At 40.4% G+C, this 17,757-nt stretch overlaps 1 protein-coding gene and 1 long non-coding RNA gene across 4 annotated transcripts in view; one reads left to right on the top strand and one right to left on the bottom strand.

Annotated features, from left to right (window-relative positions):
* Slc12a6 (solute carrier family 12 member 6) overlaps window positions 1-17,757 on the bottom strand; it is an 82,233-nt gene that overhangs the window by 3,856 nt on the left and 60,620 nt on the right. For all 3 annotated transcript variants that reach the window (XM_005064779.4, XM_040746004.1, XM_005064780.4), the window contains 15 exons: window positions 15,897-16,055; window positions 15,650-15,748; window positions 15,338-15,395; window positions 11,882-12,056; window positions 11,531-11,649; window positions 9,493-9,591; window positions 7,598-7,717; window positions 6,640-6,744; window positions 6,113-6,281; window positions 4,498-4,693; window positions 3,831-4,000; window positions 2,634-2,765; window positions 1,710-1,817; window positions 1,355-1,539; window positions 791-924 (listed from right to left, as the gene is read on the bottom strand). In XM_005064779.4, the coding sequence (XP_005064836.1) occupies window positions 791-924; window positions 1,355-1,539; window positions 1,710-1,817; window positions 2,634-2,765; window positions 3,831-4,000; window positions 4,498-4,693; window positions 6,113-6,281; window positions 6,640-6,744; window positions 7,598-7,717; window positions 9,493-9,591; window positions 11,531-11,649; window positions 11,882-12,056; window positions 15,338-15,395; window positions 15,650-15,748; window positions 15,897-16,055 (2,028 nt within the window). The remainder of the gene's footprint in view (window positions 1-790; window positions 925-1,354; window positions 1,540-1,709; window positions 1,818-2,633; window positions 2,766-3,830; window positions 4,001-4,497; window positions 4,694-6,112; window positions 6,282-6,639; window positions 6,745-7,597; window positions 7,718-9,492; window positions 9,592-11,530; window positions 11,650-11,881; window positions 12,057-15,337; window positions 15,396-15,649; window positions 15,749-15,896; window positions 16,056-17,757) is intronic.
* On the top strand, window positions 6,646-7,081 carry LOC121140468. Its single transcript, XR_005877309.1, has 2 exons — window positions 6,646-6,780; window positions 6,895-7,081. It is a non-coding gene; the product is annotated as an uncharacterized LOC121140468 (long non-coding RNA).

The raw sequence follows: 17,757 nt of genomic DNA, 5'->3' as shown, positions 1-17,757 counted from the left end.
TTTGACTAACTCTCAAAGGTTGCCCTCTGACCTTTACATGCTGTGGTATGGTGTATGTGCATTCATATGCCAGTATGCACACACAATTAAAAAATGAAAATTACCCAGGCCATGGTGGTACACACCTTCAACCCAGCACTCGGAAGACATTGAGTCTGAGGCCAGCCTGAGTTCCAGGACAGCCAGGACTGTTGCACAGAGAAACCCTGTCTCGAAAAACCAAAATGAAAACTAGAACTGGCAATATGTCTCTTTTGACAAAAATGCCACCTAAAATTAGAAAACAACTAAAAAATACCAGGCTCAAAAGATCTCTAGAGTGAACCCACAGAATTTCTAGTTAGATTTTCCTATCATTTTTTTCTCATTAATAAATCACTCCCCTTTTCCTCAATGCTGCTGCTAAGAAGGGGCCAGTCTGTGTCACTGCAGGCTGGAGGGTTCCCAAAAACAACCTGGATGAAAGAGAATCTGTAGGCCTTTTTCTAACTTCTGTTATGAAGTCCCATCTCAAGTGCTTCTCCACTAACTCCATCCAAAGCAGGCTTTGAGGAAGACACTAGATGGAGAATGGACGTGGGTTCTATCTCTCGGTTTATCACTATCTGCCCCAACTTCCTGAGGAGAAATCGGTCAATCTCACATCTTTGGAAGTATCCTTACCTATGGCATTCAGCTCTTCCTCAGAGAGGGAAGTGGGGAACAGACCTACTTTAACCATTGCCTTGTCTAATAAGAGGCTAAGCAGATTTTTCTTTCTTATTGGCAGCTTTGCTCTCAGAAAGGATACAGTTTTCATCACCTTCAGGGTTTCGGGGTGGTCCTGGCATATTCAACAAAACCAGTTTTGCTTCATGGGACTTGTTAACTATGACTTCATTGAGCTTCACTGCTGTATGCATCCGTCTCACATTGGACTGGTCCCTGAGCGGGGAAGAAGTAAGGTACTTAAGGCAAAAGGAAAACCAATTACAAGTACTCTTTATTTTGATGCCCAGGGCCATTTTACTTGACTATGAATAATCTGATAATTTCTTTGTTATATTATCAATAAAGATAATTCAGGTCCTAAGGCTTGGCAACAAGCTATTATCTCAATGGCCTGGTTTTCTCATTCTGTTTGCTTATTTTATAATAATCGACAAATAATACAGAAATGAACAATGTATAGGAAAAAAGAATGGTTAGTTTGTACCAATTTTTAATTGGGAATTAATCTTCAGAGGCAAACAATAGATGATTTAGTCAAGATGAAAACACCCCATTCTATGTGACTGTATCCAGGTAAAATCACTTATGTACCACTGTCTAGGATACTGTATTACAGGATAAGCTTGTGAGTGGAAACACTTACGGACGCATATTAAGTAGGTCCTGGAATCCTTCTATTGACTTGACCCTTTGTCCCCGGGAAGCCATGTATTTATCCTTGGTCCAAGTCATGTGCACCTTCTCCTGGTAAGTTTCTGTCTCTTCATCCTCATCAGAACCAATGCTAGTTAAGCGCAGCATTGAGTTTCGATCTTTTACCAGTTGTGCCTGGGGAAGGCCAAACAGTTACTCTACCTGTTCTTTTCCTCATCCTTTAACTGTTTTGAAAGGACAGTAGGTTATACGGGAATAACTGACAAAATGAGAAGCAAAGATTAGTCTTCTATATCGTTGACAGTCCTCAGAGAACAGACCAGCTCAATTAGGCAAGCTCTTACCTCTCTGTCGCGCTCCGTTTTGGATAGCCGCATGTGCCGGAGCATCTGGGACCTCTGCTCCATCATCAGGGTGCGCTCGTATGTATACGCAGATATGTCACTGTCATGCTGCCCCAGACAGCACACAAAGGAGGCACAAAGAACAACAAAGGGTCACCCATACATTCTTATTTTACATACTTTGATTCAGAAAAACTGTGACCACATCAACCTTTCACTCCCTATTTCGTTCAGTCTTGAGTTACAAGGACACATGGTTCGGGGGATGTCCATTAAATACAGAGTCACTGAATAGTTTCTATGATTTAATCATATTTGTTTCCTTAAAAAAACACTGCAGTTTGTATTTTCCACACAAAAACTAGTGTGATTTTTAACATGAATTAAATATGAATAAACATATTAAGCAGCTAAGAACTTGAGATATATATCTCATACATAATATATATATGAGCTGTGTAATAAATAACAAATCAAAAGCAACCCCAGGGACAGGAAGGCGATTCAGTGGGTAAAGGCATTTGCTGCCAAGTCTGATGCTCCAAATTTGGGTCCAAAGACTCACTTGATAGAAGGAAAGAACTGACTCCTGTAAGTTGTTCTCTGAGTCTCTCTCTCTCTCTCTCTCTCTCTCTCTCTCTCTCTCTCTCTCTCTCTCTCTCTCTCTCTCTCTCTCTCTCTCTCTCTCTCTCTCTCTCACACACACACACACACACGAATAAAAATTTAGATCGCTTTTTAAAAAGAAAGCAAATTTAAAAAAACCAATCCCAAACATTTACACATCCTACGTACTTAGGTCAATAAATTAAGGTTTTGTTAGGCTTAGGGGTTTAAACACACTTATAGCTGAGTACTATCCCAGACTAGATTCTAGTAAGAGAGCTGGGGTGAGGGAGTGGTGGTCAAACTCCACTTCCTCACCATCTCCACCACTTCCACTTCAGCCTCAATGCGCAGATGGTACAGGAAGGTGGCCAGGTCCTTCTTCATCTGGATACTGTTGTCTTCAAGTTGGGCCACCGTGAAGATCCTTATGCTGCATTTTCGCCATACCTGATGGAATGCCATGTATAATGGAAAATTAGATGTAAGAAGGTGGCATTTGCCAGCATGTTTCGCCATTCCTGGCTTTAACTTCTTTTTTTTTTGGTTTTTACAAGACAGGGTTTCTCTGTATTGTTTTGGAGGCTATCGGTCCAGCCCGGCCTTGAACTCACAGAGATCCGCCTCTGCCTCCCGAGTGCTGGGATTAAAGGCGTGCGCCACCACCGCCCGTCATCTGGCTTTAACTTCTTAATTCCATAATTCCATAAAAAAACAAAACTTGCTCATGTAGTATTGTGAAATTGGCCTTTGTCCTGACTCCTGGCATATAAATTATAAGATACTTGGAAGGACAGAGGCTGAGGATTGAGTTGACCACCAATGGTGAACAATTTAAGACAGAAGCATGGGTAGAACAAACAGGGCTTGCAGGCCACATCCTCAGGATGCAGGAAGACAGTGTGTAAGGCTACATCAATCTGAGGGAGAGAATGCTACCTCCGTATAATGAATCATAATTGATTTAGAGGGCACCAAGCTGCTGCCTGCTGCAGGAGCAGCTGCTGGCTTCATACAGGGAAGGTAAAACACATCTACATATCCTCACTCAGTATACACTGAGAGTGCTCCATTCACACAGCATAACAATGATACCATACAAACTTATCAGAGAATAAGTATATTGGGTATGATATGCACAACATACACATACTTACCCCTGAAACTGATGCAATCCTGTTTTTGTTTTTGTTTTTCCTGAACACTCATACAGAACTTTAATAAACTTGTTGGGTTTCACTTAAGGTGGATTGGTATAACATACAACAACAGAATGAAATAAAACAAAAATCCTAAACCCACTCTATTTCTTGTAAGGCTGAAGGTGGGATTATGGGACAGCCAAGAATAAGCCCCATCTCTTCAGATTATAAGTCCTACAATTATACAGTTTAATCATCATCATCATCATCATCATCATCATCATCATCAGCATCAGCATCATCATCATCAGCATCCACCTAGTGAGCCAGGACAGCAAGAGGGAGTGCTTTTAAAAAGAGTGGCCCAGAATACCTTGTGCTGTTTCAGTAGGAATGGTAACAGCATGAGCATGCCCCCATCATGCACAATCCACCACACATCAATGTTGCCCTCAGAAAATTGCTCCACATTGCTGGGAAAGAAGGAGACATTTTTAGCCACCAGCAGGGCTAGATGGGCAGCAGTTGTCACTCGAACTGTGCCTATGGAGAAAAGAAAGAACTGGGATATGCAAACAAGAACTGCAGGAAAGGAAGGTAATCCTCATTGACACTTCTTTGAAGATGTGGCCCACTGACATAATACATCTCGCTTTACTAAGAGACAGAGGTCACTGAGGGAAGTCTAGAGAGCTAGTAACTAATGGAGGAACATGGTTCAGGAAACTAGGGATACTACATACTTAAAGTATGAATCTGGGAGAGTCTGATGAAAGACAGTATTTCTATTTCCTGTGAGGACATCAAAATGAAAAATGACTAATAAAAATGACAACAGATGAGACTTGACATAGATAAATAATTTGTGAACATAAATGTAAAGCTGGAAAAGGTAGGTAATACAGGCTATTGTGAGTTCGTAGGTGCCTTCTAACAGCATGCTTCACCATGGAACAGTTTCTACTTAAGGAGAGTTAGGGTGACAGATTCAATGTGATCCCCCTCTGGGCCCTCAGGTAAGTACAGGAAACATTTTGTACCAATGAAAGTCTTCCAAGCACGGGCATCTTCACTCTGACGCCAGCCGTTGGGCCAACCCATCACCACTGTGTTGTGCTTCATGCCCCCAAGGCCACAGGACTGGATGAGGTGTGAAATGCCCTCTTTCAGCTTGGCAGCCACCACCAGCTGACAGAATCCTTTTACCTTTTCTGCCTCCATTAGGTGCTTGATGGTCTGAAAAAGATACAAACCTTCAACTACTTTACCCTGGATCTGTTAACTCATCATTCCTTCTCATTACTGTATTCCCATCTTTATTCAAATTCTAAGACTGCATCTCCATAGAAAAGTCCAAAAAGTCAAATGTGCTTTACTGAACTGTCATCTTTATTTTTACTCTAGAAGTGCTTACTGACTATACTTATATCTGTAGCTGGTGGTCCACAAGTAGCTTCTCTTCCCTTTCCTCTATTCTGCTTGCTTCCTTTTTAGATGAAGCACTGAGCACAGGACTGTCCAAAAAGTGAATACTGGGCATAGTTTCTTGATTGACAAGGCAAGTTCACTAGTGTAAATGCCATACTCTTGTTAATCCCAGACATGCCCTGATTAGGTGATTATCAGCTGCCCAACATGATTGCTGGGAACCAAACTCAAGTTCTCTGCGAGAGTAACATGTTCTCTGAACTCCCTTGCTACTCTTTAAGAGTTTCACAGTACTTCAAATGAAATCCAGTATGAGCATTAAAATCCTGCTGAGATTAGTCCAATCACTGACAGGATCGGGGCAAATGCTTCATTCTTTACACAGAAGAACCTGCTCAGCAAATTTAGTGAGAAGTAGCAATCAAAGTTTTTCTGATACCATACAGGAGGTGGTAAAAAGAAAAGACGCCTTTGGTACCACTGTCACCAGATTTAGGAATGTCCTCCAGGGTCAAACACAAACATTCATGATTTGCAGTCTAACTGGAAACAATGTTTACTGATAATCTCTCGGGTGATGCTTTACATTCGAAGAAGAGACACCCCCTTTGGCTCCTTCTGTTTGGGGGACTATGACTGTTCAAAAGCCAGCACTGAGTCAGAGGCCTAGATCACACAGAGAAAGGAATAACTTCAAATTCTGAGGGCTTCCTGCTTAATTGAACTTAGCTTACAGCTTTGTGACACTAAGTTGATAAACTCTACATTCAAAGTCAGTCAACAAGCAGTTATGCACATACATTCTTTTAAACTGATTTTTTTACATCTATTATACCATTCAAATGCTTTACTATACTCATGATTTCCTCAGAAATCTCTTATCAAGGTACACATAGAAAAGCTTTTTTTATTTTGTTTTGTGAGACAGGGTCTTGGTTGTACTGGTGTTCAATGTGAAGACCAGGCTGGCCTTGAACTCACAGAGATCTATCTGCCTTGATGATCCAAGTGTTGAGATTTAAAGGTGTGCACCACCATGCGAGGCTCAGAAACATATTTTTAAGTAAACAGGAATGAAGGCTCTTCCAACTTTTATTGTACACTAATGTGAAAGGTTCACCATTTGGGGACAAAGCCATCCCCCTTTCCCGAGAGCAGTGCCAGCCTTCTTGTAGGCCGCTAGAGCACACAATGCTTGAGTTGTAGGTCAGTGGACCATAGCCTTACCTGCTCTGCAGCCAGAGCTTCACCATAGTTCTCCAAGAAGTTCCCCACGATGACAGAGCCCACAATAGTGAGTCCCTTTCCAGCCTTGAGTTGGGAGGCGAAGGTGAGGAGGCGAGGGTGCTTGACGTGCAAGTCTTCATCCAGCTTCAGCAGTACAAGCAACTGCGGCCTGTGCAGAGGCGAAGGAGCAGACACTGAGATGTGGGAAACAGACGCAACTTCTTTCTTTACCCTAGGAGGTCTTCACAAAACATTTAACTTGATGAAAGGATGGAATCAGAAGAATGGTAAATGAGGGTTCTGAGTTATTTCAAATGTTCTCAGTATCGTCTGAAATGGACCAGTCTTCAAAGATAACAACAACAAACAATAAATACATCACAGTAAGTATGGCAACAAGGTTTTGGGGTAGTTAAAAACTTGATACCAGTTCCTTGAGCCACATAATTCTTTGTCTGGTGATGAAGAAAGCACACTATGTGTGTCAGCTATGTGCAAACACCACTAAGCTCTGCCAACTGCTTTACCTCCAGTTTTTAGTGTGAGGAGGCCCTTCCTCTAGGCGGAGCAAAGCGAAGCGAGCTGCACTGAGGGACAGCCCACGGATACCATCGCCCCATTCTTTCTCAGCCCTGGGAGAAAAAGAGGCATAGTCAACATATACTAAGGTGAGTACAAGTTCAAAAACACAAAAGCCAGGTTTTTCTGAATCTAACAGTAAAATATGTGCAAGGTAGAAGATCAAAACTCATGACTGTGGTTTATGTATTGTCCCTTACTAGCATGGGGAGCCTACTGTGAGACTGACCACCCTAAACCACAGATGATCCACAACACAGGCTGGTAGAGTTACTCACTTACCCCCCAACCTATCCTGTATCTATTCAAAAGAACTATGTGGAATGTCAACTCAGATTAAGAAATTACTTGTAATTGTGATTTTGAAAATAATAAAAAAGTCTAAGGAAATCTTCTGAGATAGAATATTATTTATTCTCATTTTTGGAAGTTGTTTGAGACTTTGGTTGTTTTGACATTATTCAAGATTAATTGCAATTCCCTGCTTGAACAGTTTAGCTAAGATATTTACATTTGTGTTGTACTTTTAAAAGTTTATTTATGTATATGCATCTTTGTGTAGATATACTCATGCATGTTCAGGTGTCTCCACAGACCAAAACAGGTGTTGGATCCTCTGTGGCTGGAGATGGTGGTGGCTGTGAGCTGCCTCAAGGGATTTTGTAACCAAACACTCTTAACCACTGAGCCATCATCTCTCCAGTCCTGCATGACTTTCTTTTTTCCTTTTTCTTTTTTCTTTTTTGTGATAAAGAATCTTGGTATGTAGCCCAGGACAGCTCTGAATTTTCAATCTTCCTGCCTCAGCTTCCTAAGTACTGTGACTACAGGTGTGTGCCACCATGTTTGGTCAAATCAGCCATTCTTGACCTTTTCAGAAGTGATCAAGGTAAAGTTCATACTTACCCTTGGTACTCAATGTACTTGTAGATCATGCCAGCTATTACCATAGCTACAATGGCATAATACCAGGAAGAAATGAACATCAGCGCTAGACAGATACTCATTCCCATGAAAGAGAGGGCCCTAGAAAATATAAATCAAGAAGTGTCTTTCTAAGCAGCAAGGAAAGACACCAGTTCTAGGAAATGCTTCCTGGACTATGGTGGGGACTGTAAATTTAAAAAAAATTTAAATTTCCAGTAAATTACAGACAGAACTTATGTTAAATACAATGAAAATAATTACTAAAAAATCATATGCCTTAAAAGCTGAGGCAATGGCTCTTTCTTTTTCTTTTCTTCTTTCTGGTGCTGTGCCCCAACCTTGCACATGTAGACAGGCCATCTACCACTGAGCCTTCACACCCAGCCCATGTAGGGTGAACCCTGTGCCTTCTGTAACAGAGAGTGGACAATAGTAAACATAAAGAGGGGTGGTCACAGTGCTATCAGCCCCAAGGACAACTAATATTTATTTGGAAAAGCAGGGGTTGAAAAAAGCCATGAATTTAAAATGTGATGTTAAATTTTTCTGATGTTAGTATTCCTAACATTTTTATGGGCATTTAATTCTCCATAAGTGCAGAGTAGACTGGTGAGAAACTGTGCTAGCTTTTTCTAGTAATAAGATAAACTGCTGGAGAGTGACTGTTTTGAGCAAACAGATTATATAGGCAATGTATCACTGAAGCCCTTTTGTGTACAGAATCACCTTTTTAGCCTGTGATGAATATTAAAGTGTGAGCAGAAAAATTGTTAATTTGGATATTAGGATACAACACCAAAAATGTTCGTTGCAAACTGGGCGGTGGTGGCGCACGCCTTTAATCCCAGCTTCCAAAACAATACAGAGAAACCCTGTCTCGTAAAACCAAAAAAAAAAAAAAAAAAAAAAGTTCGCTGCAAACTTTTAACTAATGTTAACTAGGAGGAGGATGGGAGGTGTTAAAACCAGTTGAAGGAGTTGGGCACTGGTGGCACACGCCTTTAGTCCTAGCACTTGGGAGGCAGAGGCAGGCGGATTTCTGTGAGTTCGAGGCCAGTCTGGTCTACAGAATGAGTTCCAGGACAGTCTCCAAAACAATACAGAGAAACCCTGTCTCAAAAACCAAACAAACAAGCAAACAAACAAACAAAAAAACAGTTGAAGGTATACATTTTTACTAGATAAATGTAACATAACTGGCCATTACTGGTAAGTGAAGCCAGAGAAGGAGTAAGGAAAGTTAGAAAACAAGAGCATAGCAACAGGCACACACGTGAACAAATAACACAGGAAAGAGATGGTATAGTGGCCAAAAACCTCAGATGGCTCCTTCAGGACAGTGCCACAGCTTTTCATTGAGAGCTTTACTGTGTACCAGCACTGCCCTCTAGATGCATTACTTCCTGGTATAAATTAGACTAATGAGATTTCATAAGGTTATATGCTTTCATGCAGATTACAGGGCTAGAAAGTATCAAGGTGAACTAAAAACCTGGGTTACCTAACTTCACAGCTTTCACTCTCAATCACTAAATGAAATTCTTGTAACTGTGAGGGCAAAAACTGGTGGGAATATAAAAGTGGAGATAAGGAGGGATGAAATCCAGTGCTCAGCTAGGAGAACAGAGAAGATACACAAAGGGAAGGTCTGAACCTTAAAAATGAGGCAGCTGGTAAATAAGCACTTTATGGTTCTGTGGATGTTATAAGTTATTATAAAGTGATACGTACAGTTATGAAAGAATAGGAAAGAAGAAATTCAAGTGATAACTGAACTTAAAGTAGTATGGAATGACTGGCCAATAAATAAATGGTATTGGGAACCCAGAATATCCTAGACTTCTAGAAAGATGAGGAACAAGATGAAGACTTACCAGTGATAGTAGCGGAATCGGGGCCTCCAGTTGGGGGTTCGAAGTAATGTTTGCAAGGCACATGCCAAGTTCACAAAGAGGTAACACATGAGAAAAAACCTTGAGGGACAAAAACAGTAAGAGGAATTATTATAAAATGATTCTGTGAAGGCTTCTTTAAATAATTAGAGGCCTCTGTGCTACTAAATCCTATTTATAGACCAATAATCATTTATCAAACAGGAAGTAAAGAAACTCAAAAACCTTTTCATGCAAAATGGTTCATCTTCCTGTGTTCTCTCTTTTGGCTGATGCCCAAAAGTCATTCTTCTTTTAAAAAAATGTCTAATGTGTATGGGTGTTTTTCTGCATCTATGTCTATGTACCATGTATGTGCTTCTAGCATATGGAGACAGAAGAGGATGCTAAATCCCCTGGGACTGGAATTGCAGAAAATTCCGAGTAGCCATGTAGGTATTGGGAGCTGAACTCAGGTCCTCTGGAAGAGCAGTCACTAAACCATCTCTCCAGGCTGGCACAACCATTCTTTACCCAGATGTTCAAGGACTCATCCATATTTCTACTTCCTTATTAATTCTCTCTCCAAATTCACCTATCAAGTTCTATGATTCTGCCTGTTTCAAACTTCCCGGATTTCTTTATTTTCCTTTTAGTACTTTCACCCTAATTCAGGATTTCACTTCTTTTTTTTCCACCTCCAACTCAATACTGTCTTCTTCTAGCCTCCCCCATCACCTTTTATTTATTTTTTATTTTTTGAGACAGAGTTTCACTTATACAACCTTAGCTGTCCTGGGATTCACTGTCTAGATATACAGAGCAGACTAACCTTAAACTCACAAAGATCTGTCTGTCTCTGCCTCCTGAGCTGAAATTGAAAGGTGTTTACCACCATACTAAGTAAGGATTTATTTACTTTTATGTGTGTGGGTTTTTTTCCCTGAAGATATGTATGTGCAACCCACTGTGTGCTTAGTGACCACAAGGCCAGAAGGGGGCACCGAGTCCCTGTAACTGTAGACTAAGAAACACCCTCATTTGTTTCAAAAATCTAGTTATCCTTCAAGATACAAGTGTCACTCTGAGAGGTATCTTCTGTTTTGTGGCGCCCAGTGCTTGCCTTTTCCATTCTCCATTCATCACACTATGTGGGGGAATTCTTGGTTATCTACCATCAGTTCCTTGAGACCATGTGCCTTGCACACCTTTATATTCCCAGCTTATTACAGAGTCAGGGAGACAGCAAGTCATCTGTAAGTCACAGCTAAATGAATAGAGGACAACAGTGAAATCAATTGCTAATGATTTATACAAACAAAAGCAGGGGCTGGAGGATGTACTTCATAGAGAGATGCATTTCATAGACAGCATCATTGCTGCATACAAAGCCCTGGGTCCAAATGCCAGCATTATAAAAAAAAATAGAAGAAACAGGAGGAAAGGAAGATGGATACAAGTAGCTTTATAAGCTACATAGGTAAGACTCCTCCCTCCATAAAAATCACAATCATTTATAAAAGGTAGCCTTACACAAAAAGTTCTCAGAGACATTCTTTTTTTCCTTTTTTTTTCCTCAAGGCAGGATTTCATTGTGCATCCCTGGCTATCCTGGAACTCACTCTGTACATCAGGCTGGCTTTGAACTCCCACAGATCTGCCTTCCTCTGCCTCATGAGTGCTGGGATTAAAGGCATGTGTCACCACTGCCCAAATGATATTTTTTAAGAATTGTGTGTGTGTGTGTGTGTGTGTGTGTGTTTGTGTGTGTTTATATGAGATCAGACGTGTTAGGCTCCCTTATAGGTGGTTGTGAACCACCTGACATGGGTGCTGGGAACTGAGCTTAGGTCCTCTAGAAGACCTAGGACATGCTATTAACCACTCACTCATCTCTCCAGTCCCATCTCAGAAATAATTTTTAAAGGTAAGTGAAGTATGAGTTTGGTCAACTCTGTCATTATCACTCTTTTATGTGACTAATGAAAATCATGTTACAATCATTAAGCAACCACACTTGAAGAGAGTAAATGGCTCTCACATGGAAAGAATTGGGGCCACGAGATCCAGGGAGGCGATGAGAATTCCCAGCTCGGCTATGGCAGCTGTTAGAAGTAAGGCCCAGGTAGGTTCCCCATTGGCTTTGCTGTGACCAAAAACCTGTACACATGAAGGAAAACATCAGGCACAGGGGCACTGACCCATGTCGACTTTCAGACATTTGAAAGATAACTTCATAGCAATCATATATAAACATATATAAAGGATTTTGAGGGCCTTCTACTAAAACTCTACACGTCTCTACATTCATGTCCCAATTCTTAAGCTGGAAAAGAAAACATTTTTCATAAAACCTGGGAAAGAGAAGAGGGCACAACAAAGCGTCACTCACCCTAAGAAATGGTATGATGTTATCCTTGGCAATAGCCTGTAGCAGCCTAGGTGCACCTGTGAGGCTCTGAAGTCCAGCCCCACACGTTGAAAAGAAGGAGCCAATAACAATCACCCATGGGGATGGCCAAGATAAGGTGCCTACAACCAAATTTCCTTTCACAGCATCCCCAAATCTGGAAAAGAAACAGTGAAAAATTAGGGTGACAATCACTAGTGAATTTTTCTGGCTTATAATTTTTACAGGCGCAAACTGAGGTAAACATGAATATTAAAAAATGTAAAGGTACATAGCTTTTCATCAAAAGGTACTAACAGCAGGCATTATGGCACATAATGCCTATAACCTCAGGATGGGAGGATTATGAATTTGGACTAGACAAGTATGCATTTTGAGTTCAAGACCAGCTCAGGATGCACACCAAGTCCCTGTCTAAAAAGAAATTACTGGGCTGGGGGTATAGCTTAGCATATTTCTGAGGCTCTGGGTTCAACCTCCGCAGCACTGTGTAGGGAAAATTAATATCTGTATTAAGAAAAAAAACGCCAGTACAATGCAGTTAGAAAACAAGCAAAGCTTCACTTACAGATTTCTCTTTCTACCTGGAAATGAGTCTGCTTTGGGTGGAAATTGGAAAAGTTCAGAAAAACAGAGAGAGCAGGGAGGAGGTTCACAATAGTTAAAAAAGTTCATTATTTTTTACTTTGTCCATATGCATGTTTGTGTACCATGTATAATGCTGATGCCTGCAGAGGCGGAGAAGAGGATGTTCAAACTCCTGGAACTGGAATTACAGGCAGGTGTGAGCAGCCATGTAGGTGCTAGGAACTGAATGTGAGTCCTCTGCAAAGGCACCCTGTGCTCTTAACCACTAAGCCACATCTCCAGTCTCAAGAGTCCATAATCTTAACTTGTTAGCATTATGCATACTTGGTATGTTTCCATCTATTTATAACATTTTTACATTATCCAGTATTCTACTATTCATATTCTATCATATGAACTACTGTAATTAATATCTTTATGAACATATACAGAGAGAAAGACACATAAAATATTTTTCCTTGAGGCAGATTCCTAGGAGCGAGTAACTGCAAAATTTAATATATTAAAACATTTTAGGATCCCTGGTGTGTTTTAGTTATATAAAACTAATACAGAGTCTGGGGGGGATGTCTCAGTAAGAGTTCTCGCTATGCAATGATGAAGACCTGAGTTCCAATTCTCCAAACCCATATAAAAGCTGGGGATAGATGTGTGTGCATCTTTAACTCCAGAGTTCTGTGGCGCACAGACAGGATGATCGCCACAGTTTTCTGGCTGCCACTCTAGCTCCAGGTTAAGTGAGGGATCTCTCAAGGAAATAAGGTAGAGAATGATAGGGCAGAACACCCAACAATCTCTTTAGTCCTTTGAGTGCGTGCTCGTGCACGCGCACACGTGCACACACACACAGACATACACACGCATGCGCGTGTGCGCGCGCGCGCACGCACACACACACACACACACACACACACACACACACACACCTTTCCCCCCAGAAAGAAAATAAATAGGTAAAACAGCATACTATTAACACTCGTAAGAGTAGGTGCTTAAGTTAAATTAAGACTAGTGTTTGGGAATAGGAATAAGAAATTTATGTATGTTGCTAATATTCTGAGATACATACGTTTTGTATTTGATTTCTGAGAATTGCAAAATTTTTGTGTGCTTCATTAACTTTCATAGCTTCATGGCTTACAACTACATTAATACATAACTTATACATTCTAGTTCCAATGGTTATTTGGATTCTTTATTTGAACCATTTAAGAACATTACAACTTTGATTCTCAATGCCTATGTAGAAACATTTCTGCTGGATATAGCCAGAAGTGAAACTGCTAAGACACAGGTCTGGGCATGAGCAATGTTAGGAGATAGTGACCAGTAATTTTTCACACTAGAACTGAGTAAGCTCTATATATGTATAAATTCACCACTGTTCCCTTCCAATAAAAACAGTACAGCTGATACACTACACCTTATACATACACACTCACACATACACTTTGGTACCTACTTTCCTCAACAATATTTATAATATAATGTGTCTTTCTCTCTGTATATGTTCATAAAGATATTAATTACAGTATTTCATATGATAGAATATGAATAGTAGAATACTGGATAATGTAAATTCCTGATATACAGGAATCCTAGAGCTCAATCAGGGGAATGTAATATGAAAATAAGTAGCTGCAATACATTGGGGTAAGTGCAACACCACAGTATGTTCACATCTAGCGGGTAGACAAAAGGAGGAGGGGTTCTATTTGGGGGTGAAGATGAAAAACTATAGGAGAGAAGACCCTTTGCTTAGTCTCAAGGAGGATGAAGTGAGTCTTCCCAGTAGGAATAACCAACAGAAGCAAAGGAAAAAAACACAGACAAAGGTGTACAGATAGAGCATCGTGGTAGCAGTATGGAAAAAGACGGTAAAACTCAAAGGGAAATTATTATGTGATTATAAAGAGAAAAAAAGTTTAAGCCCAGTATGGAGTGATGGGATCACTGAACAGTGGAAAGCAGATAGAATTCACAGGTCTTAGAAAATACTTGGATGATGGGGAAAAATGAGGAAAACACGCAGGCTAGAACAATACCTAGCTTCCTTTGTGATAGGGAGTGAAGAGAGGGTACTAACCAAGATGTGAAGAATGTAAGAATTAGCAAGTTTCAGGGAGAGATCTGTCCACAAACATCTCATAAAACATATGTGAGAAAAGAGGCAGTAAATGCTAAGTAGCTTCCTGAAGGAAACCAGTGACCCATTAAGAATGGCAAGTATGAGCGGACAGCTGCCGCTCCCTACAGCGCACGCTGCAGACACTACGCAGTTCACTGGTCCTGCTCCGCTTTCCTACAGCATTCTCGCAGCTCTTGGTGTCCAGGAAAATACTTAGTGTTTAGACAGCTTCACAGCTTTTGGGGGGAAGAGCTATATTAGTTATGTTTTACAGAATAGCACTGGTCCATATTAATCAATAATCATTTACTGCTTGAGGCTGAAGGACTGCTTAACCCCATAACTTTGATGTTAGCTAGAGGAACATTGCAAAAGAAAAAAATCATAAAATATTTTATCCTATCATAGGCTAAATTATGCATATATTTTTAATCTCTGTTTTTAAAACTTTTTTTGTATTGCTGGGATCAAACCCACAAGCTCAATTCCTCTGTATGTCTGATACATAGACACACACACTCTCTCTCCTTTATCTTTCATTCATATATAGATACATGAGAGACAGATGTCTACGTGTGTGTATATATATACATGTACACACACATACACACACATTTTAGCTCTTTTACACTTTCTATTTTATTAGTTATTGAGATTATATCTGTGTTGACACTATGAGTGACCAGATGTCATCAAGACAGACACATGGTTGTTAAACTTACTTGTCTCGGAGAACAACTCCTTCAATACATGCACCAAAAAGGACAACATTGCTTAAATCTGTTATGCTGAGAGTCAAGGAAACTGTTATCCTTTACCTTTACATAGTTACTACACTCAGGGTGATTCTTTTATCATATGGTGAGTTGCTAAATTCACTAATCCTACAAAATGCTTCTTTAATGATGCTTATGAAGCAGGGCAACTATCTGGCAAATGAGGCAGTGGTAAGAAATTTCATTATTATTATTAGATAAAAATACCTATCCTCTTAGTTCGACTGCATGATCCCATCACCACGAGTTAAAGGATACACACGAAGGATGTGGTCAGGATGGCAAGGACAGTTCCAATGGGAATGGACTTCTGAGCATCTTTCAGATCTCCAGATCTGTTTGACCCAGCCATGATACCTGGTAAGGGGAAACACCAAGTTAACTTCTTGGCTTTCTGGGCACTTTAGGGTCATACTGATACTGAAGACGGAGGCAAACTTATATCCTGAGAAAACATGCTCAATGTGGCTGATGGCTTCTAAAACCTAACAGCCTACCCCCTTACCTGTGACAGAAGGAAAGAAGATCCCCACCAGAAGAGTGAAGGAGGTGGTGATGTCGGCAAGGACATATTCATGGTTTAAGTTGCCCAAGACATCAGATGACCTGGCTGATGGCTTTTCAATGATCTCACCCTTCAGTAAATAATTACTCCAAAGGTTTTCTGCAAAGGGTGAGGAATGGGGTGGGTAGGAAGGAAGAGGATATAAGGATATAAGCGACATGGAAGTAATTTAAGTAAATGATTTCTTACCCAAACAACATTCAATCAGAGACTCCCACTGTTATTATTACAACTACTATACTGGACACTTATCCAAGAGTCTTTTACATACTAGGCAAGTACTGTACTTACCTCCACCTATGCCCCCTAGGATAGTTTTTAAAGCCATTGTTTCTTCAACATGAACACATATAAGTATTGCAGAATATAACCAATTCTATTTCTCATTTGTTCTAATTTTATAAAATGCTTTGGCATAATAAATGCAGTTAACTTTTCTAATATAAATTAGTAAAAGCAGACTAAATTAAATGCCCCATAAAGCCTATTTTTAAATTAGTTATCAAATGTAAAATCTATTTTTAAAACAATTAGTATCAGCCGGGCGCTGGTGGCACACACCTTTAATCCCAGTACTCGGGAGGAAGAGGCAGGCGGATCTCTGTGAGTTCGAGACCAACCTAGTCTACAAGAGCTAGTTCCAGGACAGCCTCCAAAGCCACAGAGAAACCCCGTCTCGAAAAACCAAAAAAAAAACAAAAACCAAAAACCAAAACAAAAACAAAAAAAACAATTAGTATCAAAGCAGTTTTTAACCTTAGTATGAACTTGCTTAATGTGCAAAGAAATTTGTGAACAAAACATTTAAGATGGACTTCATTTAAGGAAAGAATTTAAGAAATTTAGCTGAGCTAGGAAAAATGTGTGACTGGTGACATTAAAACAGTTCTATTTTAGCTATTACTGCAGGAAGATCACTGGCAATTTTTCAAGAATACATTGAGTCAGAAACAAAGGCAAATCCCCATAGTCCCAGTTTGTCAGGAGCCCAAAGCAAGAGGAGTTGCTATAAGCCTAGAAGTCGGACGTTAGCATGAAGAATATTGCAAAAGAAAAATATTTTATCCTATCCTAGGCTAAAAAGTCACCTATCTGCCTCTGTTCTCAAAAGAAGGAGAGTTTAAGAGATGTACTCTGCAAGGGAGCTCTAGATACAGAAAATTTCACTGAGAGAAAAGCAGAAATATGCTGGGTATGGTGGTACGTGCCTACAATCCTGCCAGTACTCAGAAGGCTAAGGTAGGGGGAGTGAGCTTAAGGTCATCCATATACACAGGGATCCACGCCATGTCCACCAGAAGAGCCTTAGACAGCCACCTGAGTGCAGCTCAGTGGTAGAGCCATGTGGTGCTTGTCAGACAACCCCTGGTTCAACCTTCATCATTGCAATCACAATCATCACTCTAGGTCATTGGCCCTAGTGGGGAAGCCATGGCCTGTGTTTGCTAAATGGACATGCTATGGTTGTCAAATTGCCTTCTAAACAACTATGTGTATGCTTATGTACTAGTGAGGCTATCAGCTTTGGTCAGGGAAATTTCTTTTTTTACAGTAGGCAATGTTAACTGTGGAGGTTCATTAGCGACTGGTCAAAGTGATAAGAATAACTTCCTGTTTAATGTTTAGTCATAAAAATAATCTGTCACCCCATTCAACGCTCAGGGAACATTGTAGGAAAGGGGGCTGAAATAATGGAAAATCCAGAGGAAGGGAGGGAATGATACAGAATGACTTGTGATATGGCCTTTGCATGCTTGAACTCAGCAGCTCTGAATACCTGCACGAGATCTTCATAAAGTTG

This window comes from Mesocricetus auratus, unplaced genomic scaffold (assembly GCF_017639785.1).
Source record: "Mesocricetus auratus isolate SY011 unplaced genomic scaffold, BCM_Maur_2.0 Super-Scaffold_100004, whole genome shotgun sequence".
Classification (NCBI taxonomy): domain Eukaryota; kingdom Metazoa; phylum Chordata; class Mammalia; order Rodentia; family Cricetidae; genus Mesocricetus; species Mesocricetus auratus.
Note: the sequence above shows the minus strand (reverse complement) of the source record. Positions and strands in the feature narration are given on the sequence as shown.